This window comes from Lithobates pipiens, unplaced genomic scaffold (assembly GCF_037356315.1).
Source record: "Lithobates pipiens isolate NorthernLeopardFrog02 unplaced genomic scaffold, aLitPip1_a1.2 Scaffold_18, whole genome shotgun sequence".
Lineage (NCBI taxonomy): Eukaryota > Metazoa > Chordata > Amphibia > Anura > Ranidae > Lithobates > Lithobates pipiens.
Genome location: NW_027507758.1, coordinates 216,217,265 through 216,242,796, shown reverse-complemented (window position 1 = coordinate 216,242,796; position 25,532 = coordinate 216,217,265). Strand labels below are relative to the sequence as shown.

The window sequence follows — 25,532 nt, the reverse complement described above, 5'->3', positions numbered from 1 at the left end:
CCACTTGACCACTGGGCACTTAAACACCCTTAATAACCAGACCAATTTTCAGCTTTCGGTGCCCTCACATTTTGAATGACTAATACTCAGTCATGCAACACTGGACCTATAGGAAATGTTTGTCCTTTTTTTCACACAAATAGAGCTTTCTTTTGGTGGTATTTAATCACCTCTCAGTTTTTTATTTTTTGTGCTATAAAAGAAAAAAGACCGAAAATTCTGCGAAAAAATGAATTTTTCTTCGTTTCTGTTATAAAATTTAGCAGATTAGTAATTTTTTCTTCATAAATTTTGGCCAAAATTCATACTACTACATATCTTTGGTAAAAATAAGTACAAATTGGTGGATATTATTTGGTCTTTGTGAAAGTTATAGAGTCCACAAGCTATGGTGCCAATATCTGAAAATTGATCACACCTGAAGTACTGACGGCCTATTTCCTTTTTTTTTTTTTTTCCCACAAAATTGTCATATTATCAGGTTATTTCACACACACAGCATATGCATACCAAAGGACCCTGGAGAATACAATGGTGGTCGTTGCAAATTTTTATCTCACACGGTATTTGCACAGCAATTTTTCAAACGCGTTTTTTGGGGGGGAAAAAACTGTTTTGTGCTTAAAAAACAAACAAAAAAAAACAGTAAAGTTAGCGTAATGTTTGCATAAAGTGAAAGATGAAGTTATGCTGAGTAAATAGATATCAAACATGTCACTCTTCAAAATTGCACATGCCCGTGGAATGGCGCCAAACGTCGCTACTTAAAAAATCCCCATAGGCGACGCTTTAATTTTTTTTTTACTGATTACATGTTTTGAGTTGCAGAGGAGGTCTAGGACTAGAATTATTGCTCTCGCTCTAACGTTCTCGGCGATACCTCACATGTGTGGTTTGAACACCGTTTTCATATGTGGGCGGGGCTTACGCATGCGTTAGCTTCTGCATGCGAGCACATGGGGACATGGGCGCTTTAATTTTTATTTTTATTTTTTATTGTTCATTTTACTTTATTTATTTTAGTTTGAATTTTTTTTCCCCAAAAATATATTTTTGATCACTTTTATTCCTATTACAAGGAATGTAAACATCCCTTGTAATAGGAATATGGGGTGACAGGTCCTCTTTACAGTGAAATCTGGGGGTCAATATGACCCCACATCTCACCTCTAGGCTGGGAAGCCTGAAATAAAAAATAAAAAAAAGATTCTGGCTTTGATCGTACTGGCGAGTTGGTAGAAGCACCGGAGGGCGGTGAGGGGTGGGGGGCGTCTATGGCTGGGTATTTCAGGGTATCACCGAGTATGGCTGGGTATCTCCGAGTATAGCTGGGTATGGCAATTTATGGCAGGGTATTGCAGAGTATTGGCGGGGTACTACAGAGTAATAGCAGGGTACTGCAGAGTATTGGGGGGTACTCCAGAGTAATGGCAGGGTACTGCAGAGTAATGGGGGTTACTGCAGAGTAATGGGGGGTACTGCAGAGTAATGGCAGGGTACTGCAGAGTAATGGCAGGGTACTGCACTGCAGAGTAATGGCGGGGTACTGCAGAGTAATGGCGGGTACTGCAGAGTAATGGCAGGGTACTGCACTGCAGAGTAATGGCGGGGTACTGCAGAGTAATGGCGGGGTACTGCAGAGTAATGGCGGGTACTGCAGAGTAATGGCAGGGTACTGCACTGCAGAGTAATGGCGGGGTACTGCAGAGTAATGGCGGCTACTGCAGAGTAATGGCAGGGTATTGCACTGCAGAGTAATGACGGGGTACTGCAGAGTAATGGCGGGGTACTGCAGAGTAATGGCGGGTACTGCAGAGTAATGGCAGGGTACTGCACTGCAGAGTAATGGCGGGGTACTGCAGAGTAATGGCGGGGTACTGCAGAGTAATGGCAGGGTACTGCAGAGTATGCACTGGTATTGCAGAGTATTGGCAGGGAATTGAGGGGTTAAATTCAGTGAGCAGCGATGTGGGCACTGCAGATGCAGCCCACATCGCTGCTGACACTGATCTCTTTCCCCTCCGCTGTACCGATCGGTACAGAGAGGGGAGGGAGGAACATGATGTAATGTAATAAAGAGGAAATCCTTTGTTGCTACTAGTAACAATAGGGAGTACAAGATCGATCAATTGATCACTTGCTCTACGGTAGGGGTGGTATATATGTTACAATGTGGATGTGGCCTCCAATATATTGGCAGGACGTCCAGGCCTCTCCATGTGAGATTAGGTGAGCATGTAAATAATATCAAGAAGGGTCTGAGGACACACAATGTATCTCGACACTTTAAATTGGTACATGCTCAGAATCCCAAAAGTTTGAGTTTCTGGGGGATAGAGAAGGTTACGAAACATTGGCGTGGGGGTAACTTCATACGCCAACTGAGCAGACGTGAGTCGCATTGGATTCATGAAACAAGGGTTCTTGCCCCGAGCGGCTTGAACGTTGATTTTGATTTAAACTGCTTCATTTCGGACAGATGATTTTGCTAACTTTATACATGTATGTACCATCTTTATTTTTATTTTTATTTTTATTTTTATTTTCACATTTATTTTTATTTTTATTATTTTTATTTTTATTTTATTTTTATTTTTATTTTTATTTTTATTTATTTTTATTTTCAATTTTATTTTTATTTTATTTTTATATTTATTTATTTTTATTTTATTTAGATATTTATTTTGGGATTCATTTTCATTATGTAATTCATTATTTTTGTATTAATTGTTTTTTCCATGCATGGATCAGTGTTGCTTGCTGATGGCGTCGGCGGCTTTGTGGTTTTATTTTATGTTCTGCAGGGGTGCAACGATGGGCTGAGAGACACTTATGTGTCCCCACATCGGCGCTATAATACTGCTTTTTTATGGTTATTAGGAATTCTTCTTGCTATCTAATATGCTCTATTTGATGGCAATGGGTTGTGTAACGTATGTATGTTGCTACTGATGTGGTTCAATTCATATGCACCCCTTTTTGTTATTAGTTTTATTAGTTTTTATAATGTTTTCTCTCTTTCCGGTAATCGATTAAGTGTTAATTTGGCTTCCGGAGTCACGCTTGATGCGTGTTGTCTCTGTGAAACTGCCTTGCGCACTATCTTCTCTCTCATTGGCTTATTATCAGTATACCAGCTTAAAAGCAGCTGTTCGACGTCACGCCGTCGCCGCTGATGAAGTCCCGCCTACTTTCGGGGACGCAACGCGTACGGACCACGTGACCTAAGCAGTGACGTCATCCGCAAGCTGTTATACTGATCCATGCATGGACGTTGTGCTACATTTGTTTTCATGCCCAGCACTCAGCACTGGAGATCAGTGCACCAGAATGTGAGTGTATCTCTTTCATTTCTGTTTTAAAATAAATTCGTTTAAACGGAGAGCACTAGATTTTGTTCTTTATGTTTTTATATGGAATCATATTAACTTGAGGATACTGAAAAGGATTCAATCTTTGAGCACTACCGCTACATCTACTGAATGCTGTGATTAACCCATGATGGGAACATGCGTTTTCTGACCTGTCTGTTAAATCAGGGGTCCATATTTTGAGGTGAAAGTCCATCTTGCTTATTGGTGAAGGAATCACATCATCACTTGTTTTGTCGATTGAAGGCACACTGCACAAGCGGATCTTTTCCTTGACAACTCTATGTGTTGTTTTGTTGTATCTATGGACTTTTGTTTTTAGATGCATTAATAGAGTGTCACTTTATTATTCACTTATATTATTTATGTATGCGATGTACTGTTACTTTTTTACTTAATATGTGTTATATAACAGATAATTTATCTTCACTTTGTATTGGAAGTTACTCTGGCGGCTGTGTTCCATGTCCATATAGCCTAGAGAATGTACATCTTTTTACATTGCAATACATCTGTTGTGGCCATATTTTGATCTCATACTGTCACTGTATAGGCTGTTTTCATCAAGATAAAAATATGACAACAACAGATGTATTGCAATGTAAAAAGATGTACATTCTCTAGGCTATATGGGCATGGTACGCAGCCACCTGAGTAACCTTGCGGATGCCCATGTTTTCAAAAACCAGCCCTGGAAAAAATTTCATACCAGCCTCACAGCATTATTATACCAGCCCAACAGCATAACATCCTTATTTTCTTGTTCATGAAAGGGAAAACCATACATTTCATTTTAAAGCACATTTGATGAAGAGAGTATTAGATATAGATATGAAATCACATAGGGCTATATATACTGTATATATATATATATATATATATATATATATATATATATATTCAAATTTCAGTTAATAGTGGTAAGTGCTCAATCATTAAGGGGGACCCCAGAAATTCAGAATGTTGGGGGGACCACCTTCTGCAGAAAGAATACTCTTAGGTAAGGTGAGTGGGTTACTAATATAAGGAGGAAACCCTTTATATCAGTGCCCCTTACATTATCGTATTGTTACCGACTGTCCTGGCGGTGCTGTCACTGACCTCCTCTCAGGTGCACTGTGCAGGGCTCAGTCAGTCGGCTCCAGCTTGGTGGCTCTGGTTTTATCCTATAGTCTCCTGTCCACAGTCCACACAGTCTGACTTCTCCCATGACCCCCATCCCGGCGGTGCTCCCACTCTTGACTCCTCTCCAGACTCCCTCAGAGACTGCAGACATGCTACAGGAGATGGACAGAGACTGCAGACTTGATGCAAGAGCTCAATGCAGCCTCACCAATGCACATCAAATGCAGCCTCACTGTGCCCACCAATGCAGTCTCACTGTGCCCACCAAATCCAGTCTCACTGTGCCCACCAAATGCAGCCTCACTGTGCCCATCAAATTCAGCCTCACTGTGCCCATCAAATGCAGCCTCACTGTGCTGTGAATGCAGTCTCACTGTGTCCACCATTGCAGCCCATCCTGTGCCCCATGTCCCAGTCTGCAGTCCCTGTCTGTGGGAAGGTGTGTTGTTGATGCTTGGTACGGTACCTTGCATGCCAGCAGGATATCCATGATGGCTAGCAGCAGGCAGGGTCTGTTCTCGTTTTGGATGGGGACGGTGCTCCTTCCAGAGGATCTGTCTGCTGTGAGATGGAGTGGTCCCTGGCCACCTGCACCTTCAGCCGTCCTAATTTTCCGGCCCCAGTCAGCCTGCCCTCTGGTCCTGGGGAATTGGAGAGCACTGGGTGGGAGTTGGAGAGAAGGGGGAGCAAAGAGTACTGGCGTTGTTGGAGAACACAGGGGTAGAGAGCCCGGTAGGCTGAGAGCACTGGGGGGGCTAAGAGTGTGGGGTGGTAAAGAGCACTGGGGGGCAGAAAAACAGCAGGGGGAAGAAAACAGTGGAGAGCACGGGGGCTGGAGAGTACTGGGGGGTACAAAGAGCAAGGGGGAGTGGAGAGCAATGGAGGGAGCTTGAGAGCACCAGTGGGGGCCAGAAAGAACAGGGGTGGAAAGCACGGGGGACTGGAGAGCACTATGGGGGGTGGAGAGCACATGTGTGGGGGCAAAATGCAAGGGGAGTGGAGAGTACAGAGGTGGGGAGTGGAGAGTGCTGGGGGGAAGCCAAAAAGGGTAGAGACTGAGCACTGGGGGGTCTGGAGAGCACAGAGGGGGGGGAGAAATAACAGGGGTGTGGAGAATGGGGGGCTGGAGAGCACTGGGGTGGGGGCTGGAGAGTGATGGGGAGAGCTGAAGAGCACTTGGGGGGGGAAAGAACAGGGGGGAGAGCACTGGGGGAGGGGAGAGCACTGGGGGAGGAGAAAGGACAGGGGGGGAGAGCACTGGGGGGAGGAGAACAGGGGGGAGAGCAATGGGGGGGAGAGCACTGGAGGGAGTGGAGAGCACTGGGGGGGAAAGAACAGGGGGGAGAGCACTGGGGGGAGAATGGGGGGAGAGGACTGGGGGAACAGGGGGGAGAGCACTGGGGGGGAACAGGGGGGGAGAGCACTGGGGGGGGGGGACAGGGGGGGAGAGCACTGGGATGGTGGCTATAGAAGGATGGGGAGAGCTGGAGAGCAGGGGGGCAGCAAGAACAGGGGAGGAGAAAACTGTGGGGGGGGGGAAGGAGAGTGTGGTGGTGGAGGAGAGCACTGGTGGGGCAGGAGAGTGTGGTGGTGGAGGAGAGCACTGGGGGGGCAGGAGAGTGTGGTGGTGAAGGAGAGCACTGGGGGGGGGAGAGTGTGGTGGTGGAGGAGAGCACTGGGGGGGGGGCAGGAGAGTGTGGTGGTGGAGGAGAGCACTGGGGGGGAAGGAGAGTGTGGTGGTGGAGGAGAGCACTGGGGGGGGGGGCAGGAGAGTGTGGTGGTGGAGGAGAGCACTGGGGGGGCAGGAGAGTGTGGTGGTGGAGGAGAGCACTGCAGCCCCCCCCACCCCTCGATCCTCCTATGCAGGCACTGTGGCACACAGGGCGGGCTGTACGGATGGGCATCTCCTCCTGTGGATCACAGCGCTGGCTGGCTCTGTGTTCGGCGGCTGCTCTGTAACACAGTCCCACCCCCCCAGACCGGCTCATGTGATAGGCGGAACGTTGATTCTCTCTACTATCACATGAGCCGGTCTGGGGGGGCGGGACTGTGTTACAGAGCGGCTGCCGAACACAGAGCCAGCCAGTGCTGTGATCCAGAGGAGAAAGCGGAGGATGCAGCCGCCGGCTGCAACACCTTGAGGATTCCAGGGGGGGGGGACTTGGCCCCCCTTGCCCCCTGCTGCGGAGGCCCATGTATATATATATATATATACACGTGTTGAGCCAGATGGACTGGTGTCTCTTATGTAACTATGTAAGTAAATGAGTCACTTCCATGTCTTTTTTTTTTTTTTTTTTTTTACTTTCACACAAACTAAATAATATCCACTTATGCTTGGGAAGTTTTACCTCCCTTCATGACAAGGCCATTTCTTGCGATGCGGCACTGTGTTTTATTTTAACTGACAATTGCCTGGTCATGCAACACTCTACCCAAATAAAATGTATGTCCTTTTTTCCCCACAAATAGAGCTTTCTTCTGGTGGTATTTGATACAGTTTTTTTACTTTTTGCACTATAAACAAAAAACGATGGACAATTTAAAAAAAAAAAAAAAAAAACATTATTTTTTACTTTCTGCTCTAAAATATATCCAATAAAAATTAAATCTAATTTCTTCATCAATTTAAGCCAATATGTATTCTGCAACATATTGTTGGTAAAAAAAATGCCAATAAGCGTATATTGATTGGTTTGCGCTAAAGTTATCTTGTCTACAATTTATAAGATATGTAGCACCGGTACAGAAGAGTATGTGCTATGTTTGTAAATTTAGTTTTTTCCTAAGACTATAGTTGGGTCTTTGGGTTAATTTCACTAAATTGTGATTCTGGCATCAGTTTGGCTGGACTGTACTATGTTCTGCCTGGTCATAGATGCATGTATCATCTCTGACAGGCATTGGAGCGCAGTCTGGTTGGACGCATTGTGTACCAATCTCTCTCTTGGAGCCAATCAATGGGTGCGTTGTCTCGCTGTGTATTCCAGGAGAGGGTACTTAAGGTGCTGAGGTCACATGGTTCTGGGTTCCGGTCCAGAAGTATGTTCTGACTCCATGGTCCTGGTCCTCCCGACCAGCCCCCAAAGGCTCACATGGCCTGGGGTGCGGATCCATCCATTTTCCGAGTCTCGGGCTGGCTAGTCCGAGGCGCAGTAACCGGAAGGAGGATTTCAAGGTGGTCCGGTGCCGTCTCAGGTTTGGAGAGGCCCAGCAACTCAAAACGCAACCGGGGGGGACTCTTCAGAAGAGGGCCATGCACGAGGCTGGCTGCTCTGTAAGAGCCTGGAAGCTGAGCTGAAAGGACACCAAGTAAATCCGCATTCGATACGCCGGGGTCTGCAGGCGGGGGGCTTATCGGAATCCGGGAGCCCCCTTTAATAAGGGGGCCCCCGGATACCGGCCCCCCACCCTATGTGAATGAGTATGGGGTACAATGTACCCCTACCCATTCACCTGTAAAATAAAGTACTTCTGTCTTCTGTCGCCGCCGCCGCCGCCGCCTTCCGTTCTTCTTCTTCTCCTGGAGATGTTGACTCGACGCAATGCCAGGGACGCGCTGCGCGGCGACTTATATAGGGACAAGGGGCAGGGTCATCGGTTGATGTCACATGGGTGGATGTCACATGGGTTGATGTCACATGGCGACAGTCCCAGCATCCTCCGGGACTGTGATATCGTAAGGGGGCGGGGTCACCATGTGACATCAACCCATGTGACATCCACCCATGTGACATCCACCCATGTGACATCAACCGATGACCCCGCCCCTTGTCCCTATATAAGTCGCCGCGCAGCACGTCCCTGGCATTGCGGCCGGAGAGAGCGTCGAGTCAACATCTCCAGGAGAAGAAGGAGAAGAAGAACGGAAGGCGGCGGCGGCAGCGGCGACGGCGGTGACAGAAGACCGGGCCACCGCCTGTAAAAGAGCTATAAGAAGGCGCGGTGGCCCGGCAGAAGAACCGAAGAGGGAGACAAGACCCCCGAAGTCGGAAGAAGAGGCCGCGGCGACGAAGAAGAATGCCGGGCTCCTCCGCTAGCAAAAGAGCTATAAGAAGATAGCGGAGGAGTCTGGTGAGAAGACCCCCAAAGACGGAAGACCCCCCAGAGCTGTGCAATAAACGATTTTATCTTGTGTGTTGTGTTTTTTTTTTTGTACTTTATTTTACAGGTGAATGGGTAGGGGTACATTGTACCCCATACTCATTCACATAGGGTGGGGGGCCGGTATCCGAGGGGCCCCTTATTAAAGGGGGCTCCCGGATTCCAATAAGCCCCCCGCCCGCAGACCCCGACAACCAACGGCCAGGGTTGTCGGGAAGAGGCCCTTGTCCTCATCAACATGGGGACAAGGTGCTTTGGGGTGGGGGGGCCGCACGCCCCCCCTCCCCCAAGGCACCCCCCCATGTTGAGGGCACGCGGCCTGGTACGGCTCAGGAGGGGGGGCGCCCGCTCGTCCCCACCCCCTTTCCTGGCCGGCCGGGTAGCGTGCTCGGATAAGGGTCTGGTGTGGATCTGGGGGGGACCCCCACGCCTTTTTTTCGGCGTAGGGGGTTCCCCTTGGAATCCATACCAGACCTAAGGGCCTGGTATGCTCTCGGAGGGGAAACCCACGCCAAATTTTTTTCAGAAATTTGGCGTGGAGTTCCCCCTTCAGAGCTAATAATTCTCCTCCGTATAGACAGAGATTCGACTTGGAGGCGACCTCCATTGAAATCAATGGATACAAGTCGCCTACAAGTCGGATTGAAGTAGTACAGGAACTTCTTTTGAAGTCGGAGACGACTTCAGTAGCGTGCATTAAGACGGCTCTCATTCACTTACATTGATTTTTAAATGTTGTCTGACCTGAGGCGACTAGGGGCGACCTGAAGTCGGATCGCAGTCGCCCCTGTGTGAACCGAGCCTCAGGCAACTTGCACTGACTTCTATTACAGAGGTAATTTCCAAGTCGCGCTGTAGTTCTAAATCGTTTTATCAGCTCAATCTGCCTATGTCGATTAATTAAAAAACGGCAAATATCGGCCGGCCGATATATCGGTCGACCTCTAGTACTGTCACTATATCAATGACACTGGCTGGGAAGGGGTGAACATCAGGGGCAATCAAAGGGTTAACTGTGTGTCTAGTTGGTGTTTCAGTGTAGTGGGGGAGGTGATTTTACTAGTGGAAGACATGGATCAGTGTTCCTGCTTTAAAAGAACATAGGATCCATGCATTCTGTACTGACAGAACAGCAATCTGCCTTGTTTACATAGTGTACAGTATGATCAGCAGGTGCCAATGGCCATCAGGTTCACGGGACCCGCTGAAAAGCTCTCACTGTGTAGATTCATAGCAGAAGTGAGCCGCCGGGAGTGTGCACTTGCACCCGATACCTGAAAGTGCAGGATCACGTATTTTATATTTATACATGATCCTGTGTTGCCCTGTAGCAGTAAATGTAAACACCGATTTGGTTTATTTTTTACCACAGTAAGAAAATGTATTTGTTTCACACATTTTATAACAGGAAGGTATTTTTTATTTATATAGCAAACAAAAATAGGAAATCCAGTGGTGAATTAATACCCCCAAATGAAAGTTATATTTGTGTGAAAAAAATTATATAATTTTCATTTACCGTATTTATCGGCGTATAACACGCACTTTCTTCCCCTTAAAATCAGGGGAAAATCGCGGGTTCGTGTTATATGCCGATCCTCAGCAATTTCTGGGCTCTGGGCGGCTTTAAGCCGCCTTCGGCCTTTCTCGCGGCCTTCGACCCTTCTCGGCGGCCGAAAACCGCTGAGAGCGCCCGAAAGCCGCCAAGTATGGCCGAAGGTGGCCAAAAGCCGCCAAGTACGGCCGAAGGCGGCCGAAAGCCGCCCGAAAGCCGCCCGAAAGCCGCCAAGTACGGCCAAAGGCGGCCAAAGGCGGCCAAAGGCGGCCGAAAGCTGCCGAGAACTACCGGGCGCCGCCGAGATACACAGGACATCTCGGCGGCGCCATTTTTAAAAATTAAAGCTGACATCACTGAGGGGACAACGATGCACAAGGCTGCAATGACGGACAGGCTGCATGATGGACAGGCTGCATAACAAGGCTGCAATGACGGACAGGCTGCAATGATGGACAGGCTGCATGACAAGGCTGCAAATGACACTGACAAGGCTGCATTGATGGCCATTTTTATTTTTAACTCAAAACGTTTTTTTTTTGGTACAAAATACAAATGACAATCACAGAATCAGCATAACATACATGTTCATGCAGCATACAAAGAAAGGTACTTTTCACTTGTCAATGTCATGTACCACTATTGGTATAGATATTCTCCTATATAAACAGCATACCAATTTAAAGAAATAGTATGGTCCATTCGGGCCTCAGCCCCTTTGCAACCGGGCCTGCCCTTACCACGTCAGTTGTTATTTCTCTATAACTCTATATTCCCCGGTATATCTCTCCTTACACTTCCTAAATAAACAGTCTATCCATAAACAGCTCCAGGGGGGACAACCCGGGGGCATCAAGCCAAGGACCCCATAGCCGTTCAAATCTTCCCGCCCGACCAGTGCTGATAAATGTACTTTTCCATGCTTAACATGTTCCCCATCTGGGATATCCATTCCTTCAACCTCGGGGGGTCACTCGCACTCCAGTGTTGAAGGATAAGTTTACATGCCTGAAAGAGGGCTCTACCTATGGCCTCCTTAGAGAACGCCTCCAATGGGAGGTGGTCCATTATACCTAAGAGACACACCTTTGGATCTTGTGGCACCTTTACCCTGAAGGCCCCATTGAGAGTATCAATGACTCCCGACCAATATATATGCAATTTGGGGCAATGCCATAGTAAATGAATGAGATCTCCCCGGTCCCTGGCGCACCTGGTGCATTGATCCCCCTCCCCAATCCCCATCTTGTACAGTCTGGCCGGCGTGCGGTGCACCCTCATTACAATGTACGGTTGTGACAATCGCTGTGCCGTATTCAGCGAGCAACCCTGTATTGCCTGTAGGGCCTCAGCCCATTGGTCCTCCTCAAATGCTCCTACATCTCTCTCCCATGAGGCAGTTACCCTTGCGGGGAAACCAGGTACAAATGCATTAAGTAACATATTGTATGAACTGGATATAAAACCCTTGTAACTGGTGACTTCTATCACATAGCGAAAGATTGGGGTGGGAGATTGTATCCAGGGATTATTTCCTGCCTGCGCCTTAACGGCATGGGTGTTTTAGGAAGCGTCTTACCCTGATCTTTCCTGTCCCCTCGTGCACGCTGGGGTAACGCGGCGCCATTTTGGTTATCTTGTGAGAGGCTCTCTTCTCCCTTCTGCTGTTTTCGGGCCGGCATGGCGAGTCCGTAGCAGCCGGAGGGTCTGGATGGTGCCTGTTGGGTTCCCGGAGGCGTCAGTGTGTTCCGGTGCCCAGTATAAGCCCCGGGTCGGTCAGGAGAAGGATCGTTGACAGGATATCTATAGGGAGCTCTGTGAGACACGTCCGCTCACGTGCCGCTCTTGGCCACGCCCCCCATTGATGGCCATTTAAATGTACATTTTTTTTCCTTAAATTTCCCTCCTAAAAGTTTTTTTCCTTAAAACTCCCTCCTAAACTTGGGGTGCGTGTTATACGCCGGCGCGTGTTATACGCCGATAAATACGGTAAATACAGTGTTGCATGACTAAGAAATTGGCAGTTAAGGTAGCACAGTGCTGAATAGCAAAAAATGCCCTGGTAATGAAGGGATAAAACCTTCTGAAGGTCAAATTGTTAAATTTAGTTGCATTATGCACTTCCATCCACCATTTCTGCCATGCATGCAAGAAGCACATTTGCTGGTCTCCCAGTTGCTTGCTGTTCCAGAGACACATCCATAAGCCATCCTTTCCCAGTCGATCCAATAACTTCTTATTCTGTAATTATTTTGTAAGTACCCCAGAGAGGATTCACCCACCTAGCAATGATGGGGAAAAAGGGCACAGGGGATCTGAGAAAAGATGCTATGTTGTTGACCACCTCTCAGTTTATTGCATTGGGACATCATATAGTCTTTGACTTCCTGTCTTGTGTCCTATATACTGTACAAATAAGATAATGGAAATTTTAGACTTATTAGTAAATTCCATGAATCTTGAAATACAGTATAGGGCACGGTTCCCTCCCCTCTGTCCTCTGTTTCTCCTCCCTCTATACTACAAAACTAAAGTCCCACAGAGTGTGTGGTTTTACATGAGAGTGCACTGGGGGGTGTTCCCAGCAAAGATTTCACCAGTGTCCAATCACCTGAAGGTAGCGGCATATGACTTCCTGACCTGTACTATACTCCAAAATATGGAATTTACTGGTAAGTTAAAATTCCCAGTTTTTTAATTAAGTTTAACTGACGATTAGAAAACTGTAAAGTTTTTATTATTGTCTGTGTCCCCCTCTGGGGAAATGTACCTTCTCTATTTGTGTTTAGAGTGAGAGTGAAAAGAAATCCCAAATTTTGAGTTGTCACCTGAACAGGAGTAGAGAATAAATCCTCCAATGGGAACACTAGTCTAGTTCTGGTTACAAAAGTAGAAAAGCAGTGCAGCTCAGAAACATACAATAACATATTAACCACTTGCTTACTGGGCACTTAAAGCAGGAGTCCGCCATTTAAAAAAAAAAAAAAAGCCAGCAGCTACAAATACTGCAGCTGCTGACTTTTAAAATAATCACACTTACCCGCCCAGCACGCCCGCGATGTCGGCACCCGAAGCCGATCTCTTGATCGTCTCTCGGGTGCTGCTGCCGCCGCCATCTTGGGTATGGGAATCAGGAAGTGGAGCCTTGCGGCTTCATTTCCCAGTTCCCTACTGCGCATGTGCGAGTCGCGCTGCGCAATAAGGATGGTCCCCGCTGTCTCTGGGATCCCTGTGTTTCCCAGCAGACAGCGGGGGACCTTCGGAAAGGGGCGTAGATTCTGCGGAAAGGGGCGTACCTTCTGCAGATATCTATGCCGGAAGTGGGTGCAGATACCTGTACTGTACAGGTACCTGCACCCCCCTCCCCCCTGAAAGGCGCCAATTGTGGCGCCGGGGGGGGGGTTCCAATGAGCGGAAGCTCCACTTTAGGGTGGACCTCCGCTTTAAACACCCTTCCTGCCCAGACCAATTTTTAGCTTTCGGTGCTCTCACACTTTGAATGACAATTACTTAGTCATGCAACACTGTACCCAAATTAATTTTTTGTCCTTTTTTTCCCACAAATAGAGCTTTCTTTTGGTGGTATTTGATCACCTCTGGGGTTTTTATTTTTTGCACTATAAATGAAAAAAGACCGAAAATTTTGAAAAAAAACGCATATTTCTTTGTTTCTGTGACAAAATTATGCAAATTATTAATTTTTCTTCATAAATTTTGGCCACAATTTATACTGCTAGATGTCTTTGGTAAAAATAACCCAAATTAGTGGATATTATTTGGTCTTTGTGAAAGTTAGAGAGTCTACAACCTGTGGTGCGAATCATACAAAATTGATCACATCTGATGTACTGGTGGCCTATCTCATTTCTTGCGACCCGAACAAGTCAGGAAAGTACAAATACCCCCCAAATTACCCCTTTTTGGAAAGTAGACATTCCAAGGTATTTAGTAAGAGGCATAGTGAGCTTTCTGATGTTGTCATTTTATTCCCACAATTCTTTGCAAAATTAAGATTTTTTATTTTTTAAATTTTTTTTCCACAAAATTGCTACTCCTCCTGAGTATTACGATACCACATGTGTGGGACTTTTTCACAGCCTGGCCATATAGAGATGCCCAACATGCAGGGAGTGCCATCATGTGTTCTAGGAGCATAAATTACACATCTAACTTGTTGACTACCTATTACACTTTTGAAGGCCCTGGAGCACCAGGATAATGACACGTGACACTCATGACAGATGGCACTGATACGTGGCACTGATGACACTTATACGTGGCACTGATGACAGATGGCACTAATATGTGGCACTGATGACAAATGGCACTTATACGTGGCACTGATGACACGTGGCACTAATACGTGGCACTGATGACAGATGGCACTAATACGTGGCACCGATGACAGATGGCACTAATACGTGGCACCGATGACGCGTGACACTGATGACAGATGGCACTGATAAGTGGCATTGATGACACGTGACACTGACAACAGATGGCACGTGACACTGACAGGTGGCACTGATGACAAATGGCACTGATACGTGGCACGGATGACAGATGGCACTAATATGTGGCACTGATGACAGATGGCACTATGTGGCACTGATGACAGATGGCACTTATACGTGCCACTGACAACAGGTGGCACTGGGGACAGATAGCACTAACAGGTGGCACTGGGGACAGATAGCACTAACAGGTGGCACTGGGGGCAGGTAGCACTGGGGAGGATGGCACTGGGCGAGGATGGCACTGGGGCGGATGGCACTGGGGCGGATGGCACTTTTTTTTACTTACGGCCGCTGCAGCCGTTCATCTGTTCCTTCTCACACGCTGTCTGTGTGAGCAGGGAGAGCGGCGCTGAGAGATGATCTCATATGTTTACATGTTTATATGAGATCATCCCTCATTGGCTAGGCCGATCGCACTGTAAACGGCCGCTGTGATTGTGCATTTACAGCGATCTGTGACTGGCTGTGTCCGAGGGGCACGGCCAGCACAGAACTTACCCCATGCGCGCTCGCGGGAGCGCGCATTGTGGAAGTAAACAGGAGGCCGTCCGCTCTGTAGCCGTCTTTCGGCTATAGGGCGGGCGCGAAGCGGTTAAAATATTAAATCATAGAGTCCATAATGTTCACATTCAAGATGAACAACAAACACCACCAAGTGTCCAAATAAGTGCTTCTATGGATGAGATACAAGGTGATCGTGTGACAACCTCCACCAGCGATATTCCTAGCAGCTCACCTCCATAAATGGACCCCTGGGTAAATCAGACAGGTTGCACTGACAGTTCCCTCACAAGGGTATAATGGCTGGGTCACTGGATTTGCTGAATGCTGGAGAGTAGTGCATACTAATGGTTGTGAGATCCCTTGTGCTCTGACCATAGGCTCCAGTTCATTCATACATGGAATAGAAGCAGCAGAATATAGAGCTCTCTGTTTGGTAAAAGAATTTATTTAAAATAAAAACGTGCACTTACAAATATAGCACTGTTCCTCAGGGCAAGGTAATAGGGCAGGTAGTGAAAAAAAAAATCCTCAAGGATCAATGACAATACCAAGAGGCGGGACTTCATCAGTGGTGATGAAATGATGTGAGATAAACACTTTATATATCATGGACTGACACCTAAGGCTGTTAGGGGTATTGCACATGAGAAATCACCATGGTAACCCTGCTGACTCCCAGGAACAACCAGGAAGTGACCTAACACTTAGCCCTTGTACACACGGTCGAAGATTCCGACGACCAAATCCGTTATTCCGACGGATTAATTCCGGACGAGGTCCGGAAGTGATGTTGCATACACACGGTTGGACCAAGTTGTCAGAATTTCCGGTTGCCAAGAACGCGGTGACGTAAGCCGCGTACGGCGGGACTAGAAAAGGGAAGTTCAGCACCACGTCTGGCACCCTTTGGGCTCCTTCTGCTGATCTCATGTGTATCGCGTGTTAGTAGAAGTTTGGTGAGAGACGTGGGGGAGGCGTTTGTGGACCAAGAATTGGTTGTGCCAGCGTGACCAGTTCTCGCACATGCCTTTGCTCCGTGAGATCCGGGAGAATAATCCTGATGATTTCAGGAATTATCTCCGGATGACGGGCCCCGTTTTTCTGCTGGCTTTGCTGACCCCTTATATCAGCAGGCAGGATACCTGCATGCGGCAAGCCATCACTCCGGAGCAGAGGCTCATCGCCACATTGCGCTACTTGGCGACTGGGAGAAGCCTTCAGGACCTCAAGTTCTCTACAGGCATCTCCCCCCAGGCTCTGGGGATCATTATTCCAGAGACCTGTTCTGCCATCTTTCAGGTCCTGCAGAAGGACTATATGAAGGTAAGTTTTATCCTTTAACATCACATTCTATGTATTTCATGATTGCTAATGTCTTGCATTTCTTTCCTTATTCCCTCATTACCATCATTGCACTATGCTCTAATTCATATACTCTGCCCCCTTTGTCCTCAGGCATATTTGCCTCACTAACTTCCCCACCATGCTCTTCTTGGCCCATAAAACTATAGTCTAGTCACTTAACAATGTCTTTTGTCAGCTCCATAGTATTGCTTTCCCCTATATTTTTTTTTCCCCCTATTATTATCTTGCTATGTAATAGCAGAATGTCAAAATGTGCTTCCATTTTGTTTTCTTTTTTGGTATTATGACACTACTTACCTGTCCGGTGGGCTGCCAATAGTGTAAGTAAGGAAGGGCTTCCCAAAGTATCACACATTATTTAGGCATTCAGCTCTCAATCAAGGGGAGAGGGTTACCTGTCCAAAACACCCCCCCTCATTTTTTAGCAAGGGCCCATCAGATGGGGGGGATGGGGGGGGGAGATAATTCTGATAAGGGGACCTTATACTTTAGGCTTTAAATACTCAGTTCCCAAAATGTTATACTAATCTTGGCCATAAATGTTTGTGTCTAATCTGCTTGCAATGTTGATTTGCAAAAATTACAAATTTTTGGTCTTGTTTCACTCCACAGTGTCCTTCAACGCCACAGGAATGGCAGACTGAGGCCTCCCACTTTGCCAGTCGTTGGGACTTTCCCAATTGTGGAGGTGCAATTGATGGGAAGCACGTCCGCATCGTCCCACCACCCAACTCGGATTCGTACTATTTCAACTACAAGGGGTTTCATAGTATCGTGATGTTGGCGGTGGTGTCTGCAACCTATGAATTTTTGTATGTGGATGTGGGGCAAAATGGACGGATGTCGGATGGTGGAGTGTTCGCACGGACGGAGTTCTACTGGCATCTCCAGAGTGGCAGTCTGGGCTTGCCACCCCCAGAGGAGAATCAGGAACGACTCCCGTTCGTCTTCGTCGCGGATGAGGCGTTTGCCCTGGCGAACCATCTGATGCTGCCTTTCCCGATGAGGACCCTCACCCCGGACCAGAGTATTTTTAATTTTCGCCTGTCCAGAGCCCGAGGAGTGGTGGAGAACACCTTTGGAATACTGGCCAGCCGGTTCTGCCTTTTTTTAACGCCTATCCAAATGGCGGAATACAAACTAAATCACATGGTGCTGGCGTTCTGTGTTCTGCACAATCTTCTAAAAAGACATTGCAGTCTCAGTTGCCCAAGAAGCAGACTTGCTTGAAAATGAGAACCTCACGGGCCTTGAAGCTACTCGTCCTGGCTTGGCCCCCCAAAGCGCCTGTGAGGTTAGAACCCAATACATGGACTACTTTGTGGGTAGGGGGGCCATTGATATGCCATACAATGTCTGAGCGGCATTTTAGGAATACATTTTTCTTTTAAACTCCAAGATTTGTTTTCATTTACTGCTTGACTTGGTTTTAGGTGTCTCCTAGGTAAATTTATGTTTTTTTCTTGTTGTGCCTTTTTCACCAACAGTGCAAATCCAAGTTCTGAGCGAGATGAGGGGACAGTCTCTTCTTCAGATAAGCTTATTATGTTGTGGGTCTGCTACACACACACCTTGTTTTTGGTAACTAATGTATGTAGTGCATTACTGACCAAAATCGTCCTAATTTTCAGCACCATGGCAGAAAAATGGCATGATTGTCAAAATTAACACATCACTGTGTGTGTTTTTTACTAAAGGCACTTCCACTATGCACTACAAGTGCACTACAAAAGTACACCTGAAACTGCACTTGGAGTGCAAAGTGGAGTTACCTTTAGTAAATAACACCCATTCTCACTGAAAACAACAATTTTACTCCAAATACATCTTTTGCGCAATGAAAAAGGAAGCCACACATTGTTGATAATTTAACTTTTTAATCCAAGAATATTCACATGTGCGTTTAGAAAAGGGTTTTACAACAAACCAACAAATTGTGTGTATCAAAAACAGACTTTCAGGTAATTTGTTTTAAACTTTGTGTGTTTGTGTAAACAGGCATGTATCAAAACGTAACATACAGAACACAGGAACTTACAAAGTTCAACTTTGAAAAGTGAAGACAATATCAGACAGGAGTATGTACAAACTGGGCTGATATTGCCCTTATCACATGGCGTGTCACCCCTGGAAAATCCAAATTTGGAAGATGCACACAGTGTGTCAACATGTGCTATCTCCCATCATAGGGAATCAATGTACATGTTTTGGGGCTGCAACCCCTTCATCTCAGCCACTTTCCATAAAACACATACATTGATCCCCCATGATGGGAGATAGCGCATGTTTACACACTCTGCATCTTCCAAATTTGGATTTTCAAAAAATACAAAAGTTGTGGTTTAAAATCCAAAAAATAAAACCCTAGCTAGTTTGGGCTGTTTCACACTCTTCCCAAAACATCAATGATGTTCTTCATTTTATTTTTAACATCATTGATGTTTTGCTGTATATTTTCTAAATCCCCATTGCACTCCATTATCTCCCCAATCAGCATCTGGGCACTTTCACTGGTAAAATGGGATTCTTCTTCCACATCACCTACAAAACAAAGCAAAAAAACACACCATGTATTATAAATATGGTCACATACATTGATGAGCTTACTACCGGAAGCTGTGTTCTCTGACACTCACCTGTTGTGGTGACAATTTGTCCAACTTCAACGATCTCTCCTTCCTCCTCCTCCTGCTCCTCTGCTTCTGGTTTTGGAATTTGGCCTTCTTTGGGAGGGGTGGGGTCCCTGGTGTCCTCATACTTGCCGAGTCTTCTCTCCCCTATGAGAATGTAAAAAAAAAAAAATTAGCACACAGAGGGCAGAAATAGGAATATGAAACATTGCTTGAAAGTGTTGTACAATTGTGTTTTTTGGCCGAGTTCCAAGGTGAGAACATTATTGTGGGCACTTTGTTAAGCTGGAATACTTACCGGCAGAACGATGTTTTTTTACGAACGAATGAAACCATGAACTTGAAAGTGGCCATTTTAAAATGCACAACATGAAATCAAAGCACATGGAGCAGTATGCAAGCAAGAATAATCATATGAACATACGACAACTACTTACTTTTTTGAAGAACACGATTGATCCTTATGTACTGCTCGTGCTCCCTCAGTTTCAGGTCTGACCAGCGTTTTCTCAGTTGATCCATGGATCGGCGTACCCCAAAATTCTTATGAAGACTCTTCACAACTTTAGTCATGATCTTGGCCTTTCTGATATTTGGGTTTGGGTAAGGTCCATACTTCCCATCATAGTCGGTCCTGTTCAATATGTCCACCATCTCCAACATCTCTCCAAAAGACATATTTGAGGCCTTAAATCGGGACGTTTCAGGCTCCGGGCTTTCCTCACCCTCCTCCTTGTTAGTGGAACTCTGATTGCGCACCTGCGTTCTCTCTGCCATGTGCTCTCCCCACTGCGCCGAAAGCGAAGGGGCGAGGAATAGTCTAGAAAGAACGTCAGGGGCGGGCGGAGTTTCACGCATGCGCACTGTATATAAAACGCAACGAGCGTGTGTCGTCTGTACGATCTGTGAACAGAGGGAGAAGCTGAGGCGGCGAACGTGCAAATGAAGGTAAAATCACTATGCTATACTGCTTCTAGATTGAGGCCTGCATTAGTGGAGTTTAGCCTGACATTAGGGTTTGTCTTGTGTTGTGTCTTGCAGACATTATGGACTGGTTCAATGATCATAGCTTCCTCCCTCTGTTCATTGATAAATACAGAGAGATGCCCTGCCTGTGGCAACCAACACACCCTCAGTATAGTAACAGACAAAAGAGGCAGGCAGCAATGGACAAACTGGTTGAGTTTGTGAAGCCGGTGGTCCCCAGGGCAGACGTCAACTATTTAAAAAAGAAAATCGGTGGCCTGAGGAGTACATATCTGAAGGAGAGGACCAAGGTGCTGAAGTCCATGCAATCTGGAGCTTCAGCAGATGACGTTTATGTCCCCAGGCTGTGGTATTATAACAGGATGCAGTTTCTGTCAGACCAGGCTGAGGTCAGAGAATCACTCTTCCTTCCAATGCGTCCTATGCTACATTCCACACCCGCTGAGTCTTCCGACGCCCAACCTGGGCCTTCCACTCAGGAAGAACTGGGGGAGCCCAGCTTGAGCCAGGTATAGTATTGTTGTACAAAACCTTGGGGACAAGAAAGAAAAATGCCAGGCACAGAATGATAGTCTTTTCTAATGGTTAACAATTTGCAACAGTCTTGATGTGAAAATTGTGTGTGTTTGATGAACCAAAAACTAAAACTATGTCCCTTTTTCATACACAGGAAGACCTCAGCCAGGAGGAGGGTGTGGAATGCAGCAGCCAGGAGGTGGCTGTGGAAAGTGGCAGCCAGGAGGAGGCGGGGGTAAGCGGCAGCCAGGCGGTGGGCGGGCAGAGGAACCTCACAGAATGCCAGGTCCCTCCCCTCCGCCTTCCACGAAAAAAGGGTGAGAAAGGGGGGGAATGTGGAGGAGTCGGCCCTTAGGCTGGTTGGGGAGGCATCAGCGGCCCTCCAAGCCAAACCCACCTATCAAGAGGCCTTTGCCGCCTTTGCCGCCTTGGCTGCGTGCAAGCTTGAGAAAATGGAGGAGGGGCAACAGCTCTTGTGTGAGGAGGTTATTATACACACCTTCAACAAGGGTTTGTTGGGCCAAATGACACAAACAACACACTTGTGTGATTTGGCCCATGCCCAGCCTCCTCCTCCTCCTCCTTCTGCCCCAACTCCAGCACCACAGCCACTGCCTGGAAGGAAGCGTGGAATGAAGACCAGAGAGTGATGACCTGGGTTCAGTCTGGTCTGACAGAAGATGCAGCCTGTTGTAGTACCACAGCCTGAGAACATAGATGTCATCTGCTGCTGTTCCGGGTTTCTTGGACTTCAGAACCAGACTTCTCTCCCTCAGACGTGTACTCCTCACACAACCAAGTTTTGCGTTTAAATAGTTGATGCGTGCCCTGGGGGCCAAAGGCTTCGCTAATCTCCCCAATCTGTCCATTGCCGCCTCCCTCTTTATTTGTTACTGACACCTAAATAAAGGGTTTTTTTTTTTTTAAGAAATACTTGCGTATGTGTTTTACTTCAAAAAGGCCAGTTTATTTGTGAGCAGGCAGGTACATTTCAAAAATACAAAGTGAAATGAATAACAAGGGACACCAACACTAAACAACCTCCTGTAGATTAAAAAAGAAAAAGAAAATATAAAAAAATATAATAATGTTGTTGTGGTAAGTTTACACACAAAACACACCCCAAAAAATAGAAAGATGAGCAAAATGACAAAAAAGGAGATGTTTATGAAAGAACAAAAAACAAAATTCACACAAAAAAAATAAAAATAAAATTGTGTAGATGTGACGAATTAAAAAATTATATTTCTGAATTGAGTAAAAAAGAGTCAGGAAATACATTCGGGAGAAGTGTGTGTGACTATGAGCATCAAAAGAAGTTCCTTCTTGCAGCATTGTAAAGAACAAGAGAATGCGCTTCATGAAAGTATTTTTACCATTGCAGCGTGATGAATGTGCTATATCGATTACAAGCGGTAGTTTTACCTGAGCAAGCGCTTCCGTGTCCGAATTTGATTGTGAGCATGCATGGCACCTTGTCCGTCGGAGTAGGCTACACATGATCGGAGTATGTCCGATCGGAGCATTTTGTCGGAAAATATTTCCGGCAAGTTGGAAAAGTTGGTCCGACGGATATTCCGACAGAAACAGTCCGATGCAGACCACCCACAGTCGGAATATCTGACAAAACGCTCCGATCGGACACATTCCGACGGAATCTCCGACCGTGTGTACAAAGGCTTAGAGTAACAAAAAAACAAAAGGTCAGTGACAAGTATATCTGTCAAGGTGCAACTAGTGTACGTAACGGAGTCCATCAAGACTGAAAGAAGGCATATCGTACCTCTCAAATGGTTATCAAAACCTAAGGTGAGGACAAAAATTACACTATAACTCATGTATTTAAATGGACACAAAGGCACACAGTAATTAAATAAAAAAAACTATCATACAACTAATTGTGATAATAAAAAGATAATGATCATTCATTATAATTGCACATCAACCCGCGTCCTCATTGATCCTCCATAAACAACACAAATGCACATATTGACGTGTTTGCATAAATTATAAACTTAACGGTCAGAACAAAAACAATTTATGCCAAAATCAACGTTCAAGCCTGCAGGTACTAAAACTTTTGTCTCATGTATTCAATGAGATTCCCTGCAGCTATGAAGTTGCCTCCTCTCCAATGCTTTGTGACTCTTTCAATGCCCCAGAATCTCAAACCCCTAGGGTTCTGGTTATGAACCAATTTGTAATGCCTGGATACATTGTGTGTTTTTAGTCCTTTCTAATCTGACATGAAGAGGTCTAGATGCCCTTAACAATATATTGCAGGCCATACTTACGTTAAAGCATGTAAACAACACCAATAGCACAAGTAATTAGTAACAAGTAATTTGTTGTTGAATCTTGCATTTTTTATTTGTCCCGATGCCTGAAATTATTTCCTCTTCTTAATGTTACACTTTGAATGTTTACAGGCAGTATACTGCCCGCAGGCATAAAATCCAGAAAGGAAGGAAAATAACTGGCTTTCTGACTGAATCAGTGGGTCAATGACTCCTGGGGTTAGACGGTCCCGTAAGGAAGGAGCTTTTTGTATATGAATAATGGTCGCTGCGGTAATAGAGGGCGTAATACCTTATCCTGTTTCAAAATGGACCAATTATTCAGTACTATCTTCTCAAATTTTTATGCTGGACGTTGTAGTTTAATACCATCTTAAAAATTGAGACATCAGTACTGATTTGACATCAAATTGAAAAATTCTGAAAAAAAACATCAAATGAAGCCTCGCTGTGCCCCATCAAATGCAGCCTCTTTGCCCATAAAATGCAGCCCATCATATGCAGCCTCTGTGCCCATCATATGCAGCCTCTGTGCCAATCATATGCAGCCTCTGTGCTCATCATATAGCCACTACGCCCATCATATGCAGCCTCTGTGCCAATTATACAGCCCCTGTGCCCATGATATGCAGCCTCTGCGCCGATCATATGCAGCCTCTGCGCCGATCATATGCAGCCTCTGCGCCGATCATATGCAGCCCCTGCGCCGATCATATGCAGTCTCTGTACGCATCATATGCAGCCTCTGTGCCCATCATACATCCACTGTTCCCATCATATGCAGCCTCTGCCCCATCATACAACCACTGTGCCCATCATATGCAGCCTCTGTGCCCATTATATGTAGCCTCTGTGCCCATCATATGCAGCCTCTGTGCCCATCATATGTAGCCTCTGTGCCCATCATATGCAGCCTCTGTGCCGTCATATGTCGCCACTGCACCCATCATAGGTAGCCTCTGTGTCAATTATACAACTACTATGCCCATCATACAGCTACTGTGCCCATCATATGCAGCCTCTGTGCCAATTATACAACCACTGTACCCATCATAGTCAGCCTCTGTGCCCATCATATAGCCACTGTACCAATCATATGCAGCCTCTGTACCCATCATACATCCTCTGTGCCCATCATATGCAGCCTCTGCGCCCATCATATGCAGCCTCTGCGCCCATCATACATCCACTGTGTCCATCATATGCAGTCTCTGTGCCCATCCTACATCCACTGTGTCCATCATATGCAGCCTCTATGCCCATCATATGCAGCCTTGATGCCTATCATATGCAGCCTCTGTGCCAATTACACAGCCACTGTACCCATCATATACAGCCTCTGTGTCCATCATACAGTCACTGTACCCATCATATGCAGCCTCTGTACCCATCATATATCCTCTGTGCCCATCATATGCAGCCTCTGCGCCCATCATATGCAGCCTCTGCGCCCATCATATGCAGCCTCTGCGCCCATCATCTGTAGCCTCTGTGCCCATCATATGCAGCCTCTGTGCCCATCATACATCCACTGTGTCCATCATATGCAGCGTCTGTGCCCATCCTACATCCACTTCACAATTTTGTGCCACTTTGTGTTGGTCTATCACATAAAATCCCAATAAAACACATTTATGTTTATGGTTGCAACATGACAAAATGTGGAAAATGTCAAGGGGTATGAATACTTTTTCAAGGCTTTGTATCTTCCCCCCGCCATCTACAGAGCATAATAAAAACTTTCTACAGACCTGATATCCTGTGTGTACAGAATGGAGGAGGAGGAGGGAGGAGCTTTGATACACTGACACTCTGCTCTGCTGAACCAAGCTGCTGTCAGGGAGAGGGTAGACATGTCAGTGCAGTGAGTGTGAATGATGTGTCCGGATCAAAACCCGAACACATCATTCTAAAACCGGACTGTCTGGGAGAAAACCATACAGGTGGCAACCCTATCAGGCATACCTGACCACATTCTTTTTCTGTTGTTGAGGTGCAAGAAACACGGGGCTCTCGTATGGAGCAGAGAGCCAGTACTAGTGCTGCTGATCTTTCTGGTGAACTGGCAAGAACCAGTGGCCTAGTGCACCCTGGTCGTACATCCAGCACTGCAGTATCACGTGGTGATGTGGCGAGCCCCATAAGTGCAGTTCAAGCTGGTGCAGTGGCTAGCACCCCACAGCCATCAAGAAGACAAACACAGGTCTGTCCAGCCCATAGTGCCCTCCCTGCAGAATATGCCAGTCCTAATTGGGAGCCCACCACTTCTGCAGCACCCGCACTTTCCCCATTCACTGGCCAACCAGGTGGAAACAGTTGATTTTATGTCACTTGATTTTTATTCGCTGTTTTTCCCGGAAGATCTCTCTCTAAGATCTCTTTGTATGCTGGTCAATTCATCTGCGCTATTCCCCAGTTGACCCTTGCCAGACATTGGAAACCTATTATGGTTTTCGAATTTAAGACCTTCCTGGGCCTATCCCTTCTCATGGGCATAGTTAGAAAGTGAGTTGCTCGTGCTCTCTGCATCCATGACCAGGGCTAGATACGAGCAGCTCTTG

At 46.4% G+C, this 25,532-nt stretch overlaps 2 protein-coding genes across 3 annotated transcripts in view; both read right to left on the bottom strand.

Annotated features, from left to right (window-relative positions):
* Nucleotides 1-25,532, bottom strand: part of AGT (angiotensinogen) — a 257,507-nt gene that overhangs the window by 26,174 nt on the left and 205,801 nt on the right. The window lies entirely within an intron of this gene.
* On the bottom strand, nucleotides 18,445-20,319 carry LOC143987668 (uncharacterized). Its single transcript, XM_077486568.1, has 3 exons — nucleotides 19,609-20,319; nucleotides 19,178-19,318; nucleotides 18,445-19,082 (listed from the first exon to the last, which is right to left on the bottom strand). Exons 1-3 carry the CDS (start codon nucleotides 20,027-20,029, stop codon nucleotides 18,925-18,927), a joined length of 720 nt encoding a protein of 239 aa, XP_077342694.1. The 5' UTR covers nucleotides 20,030-20,319; the 3' UTR covers nucleotides 18,445-18,924.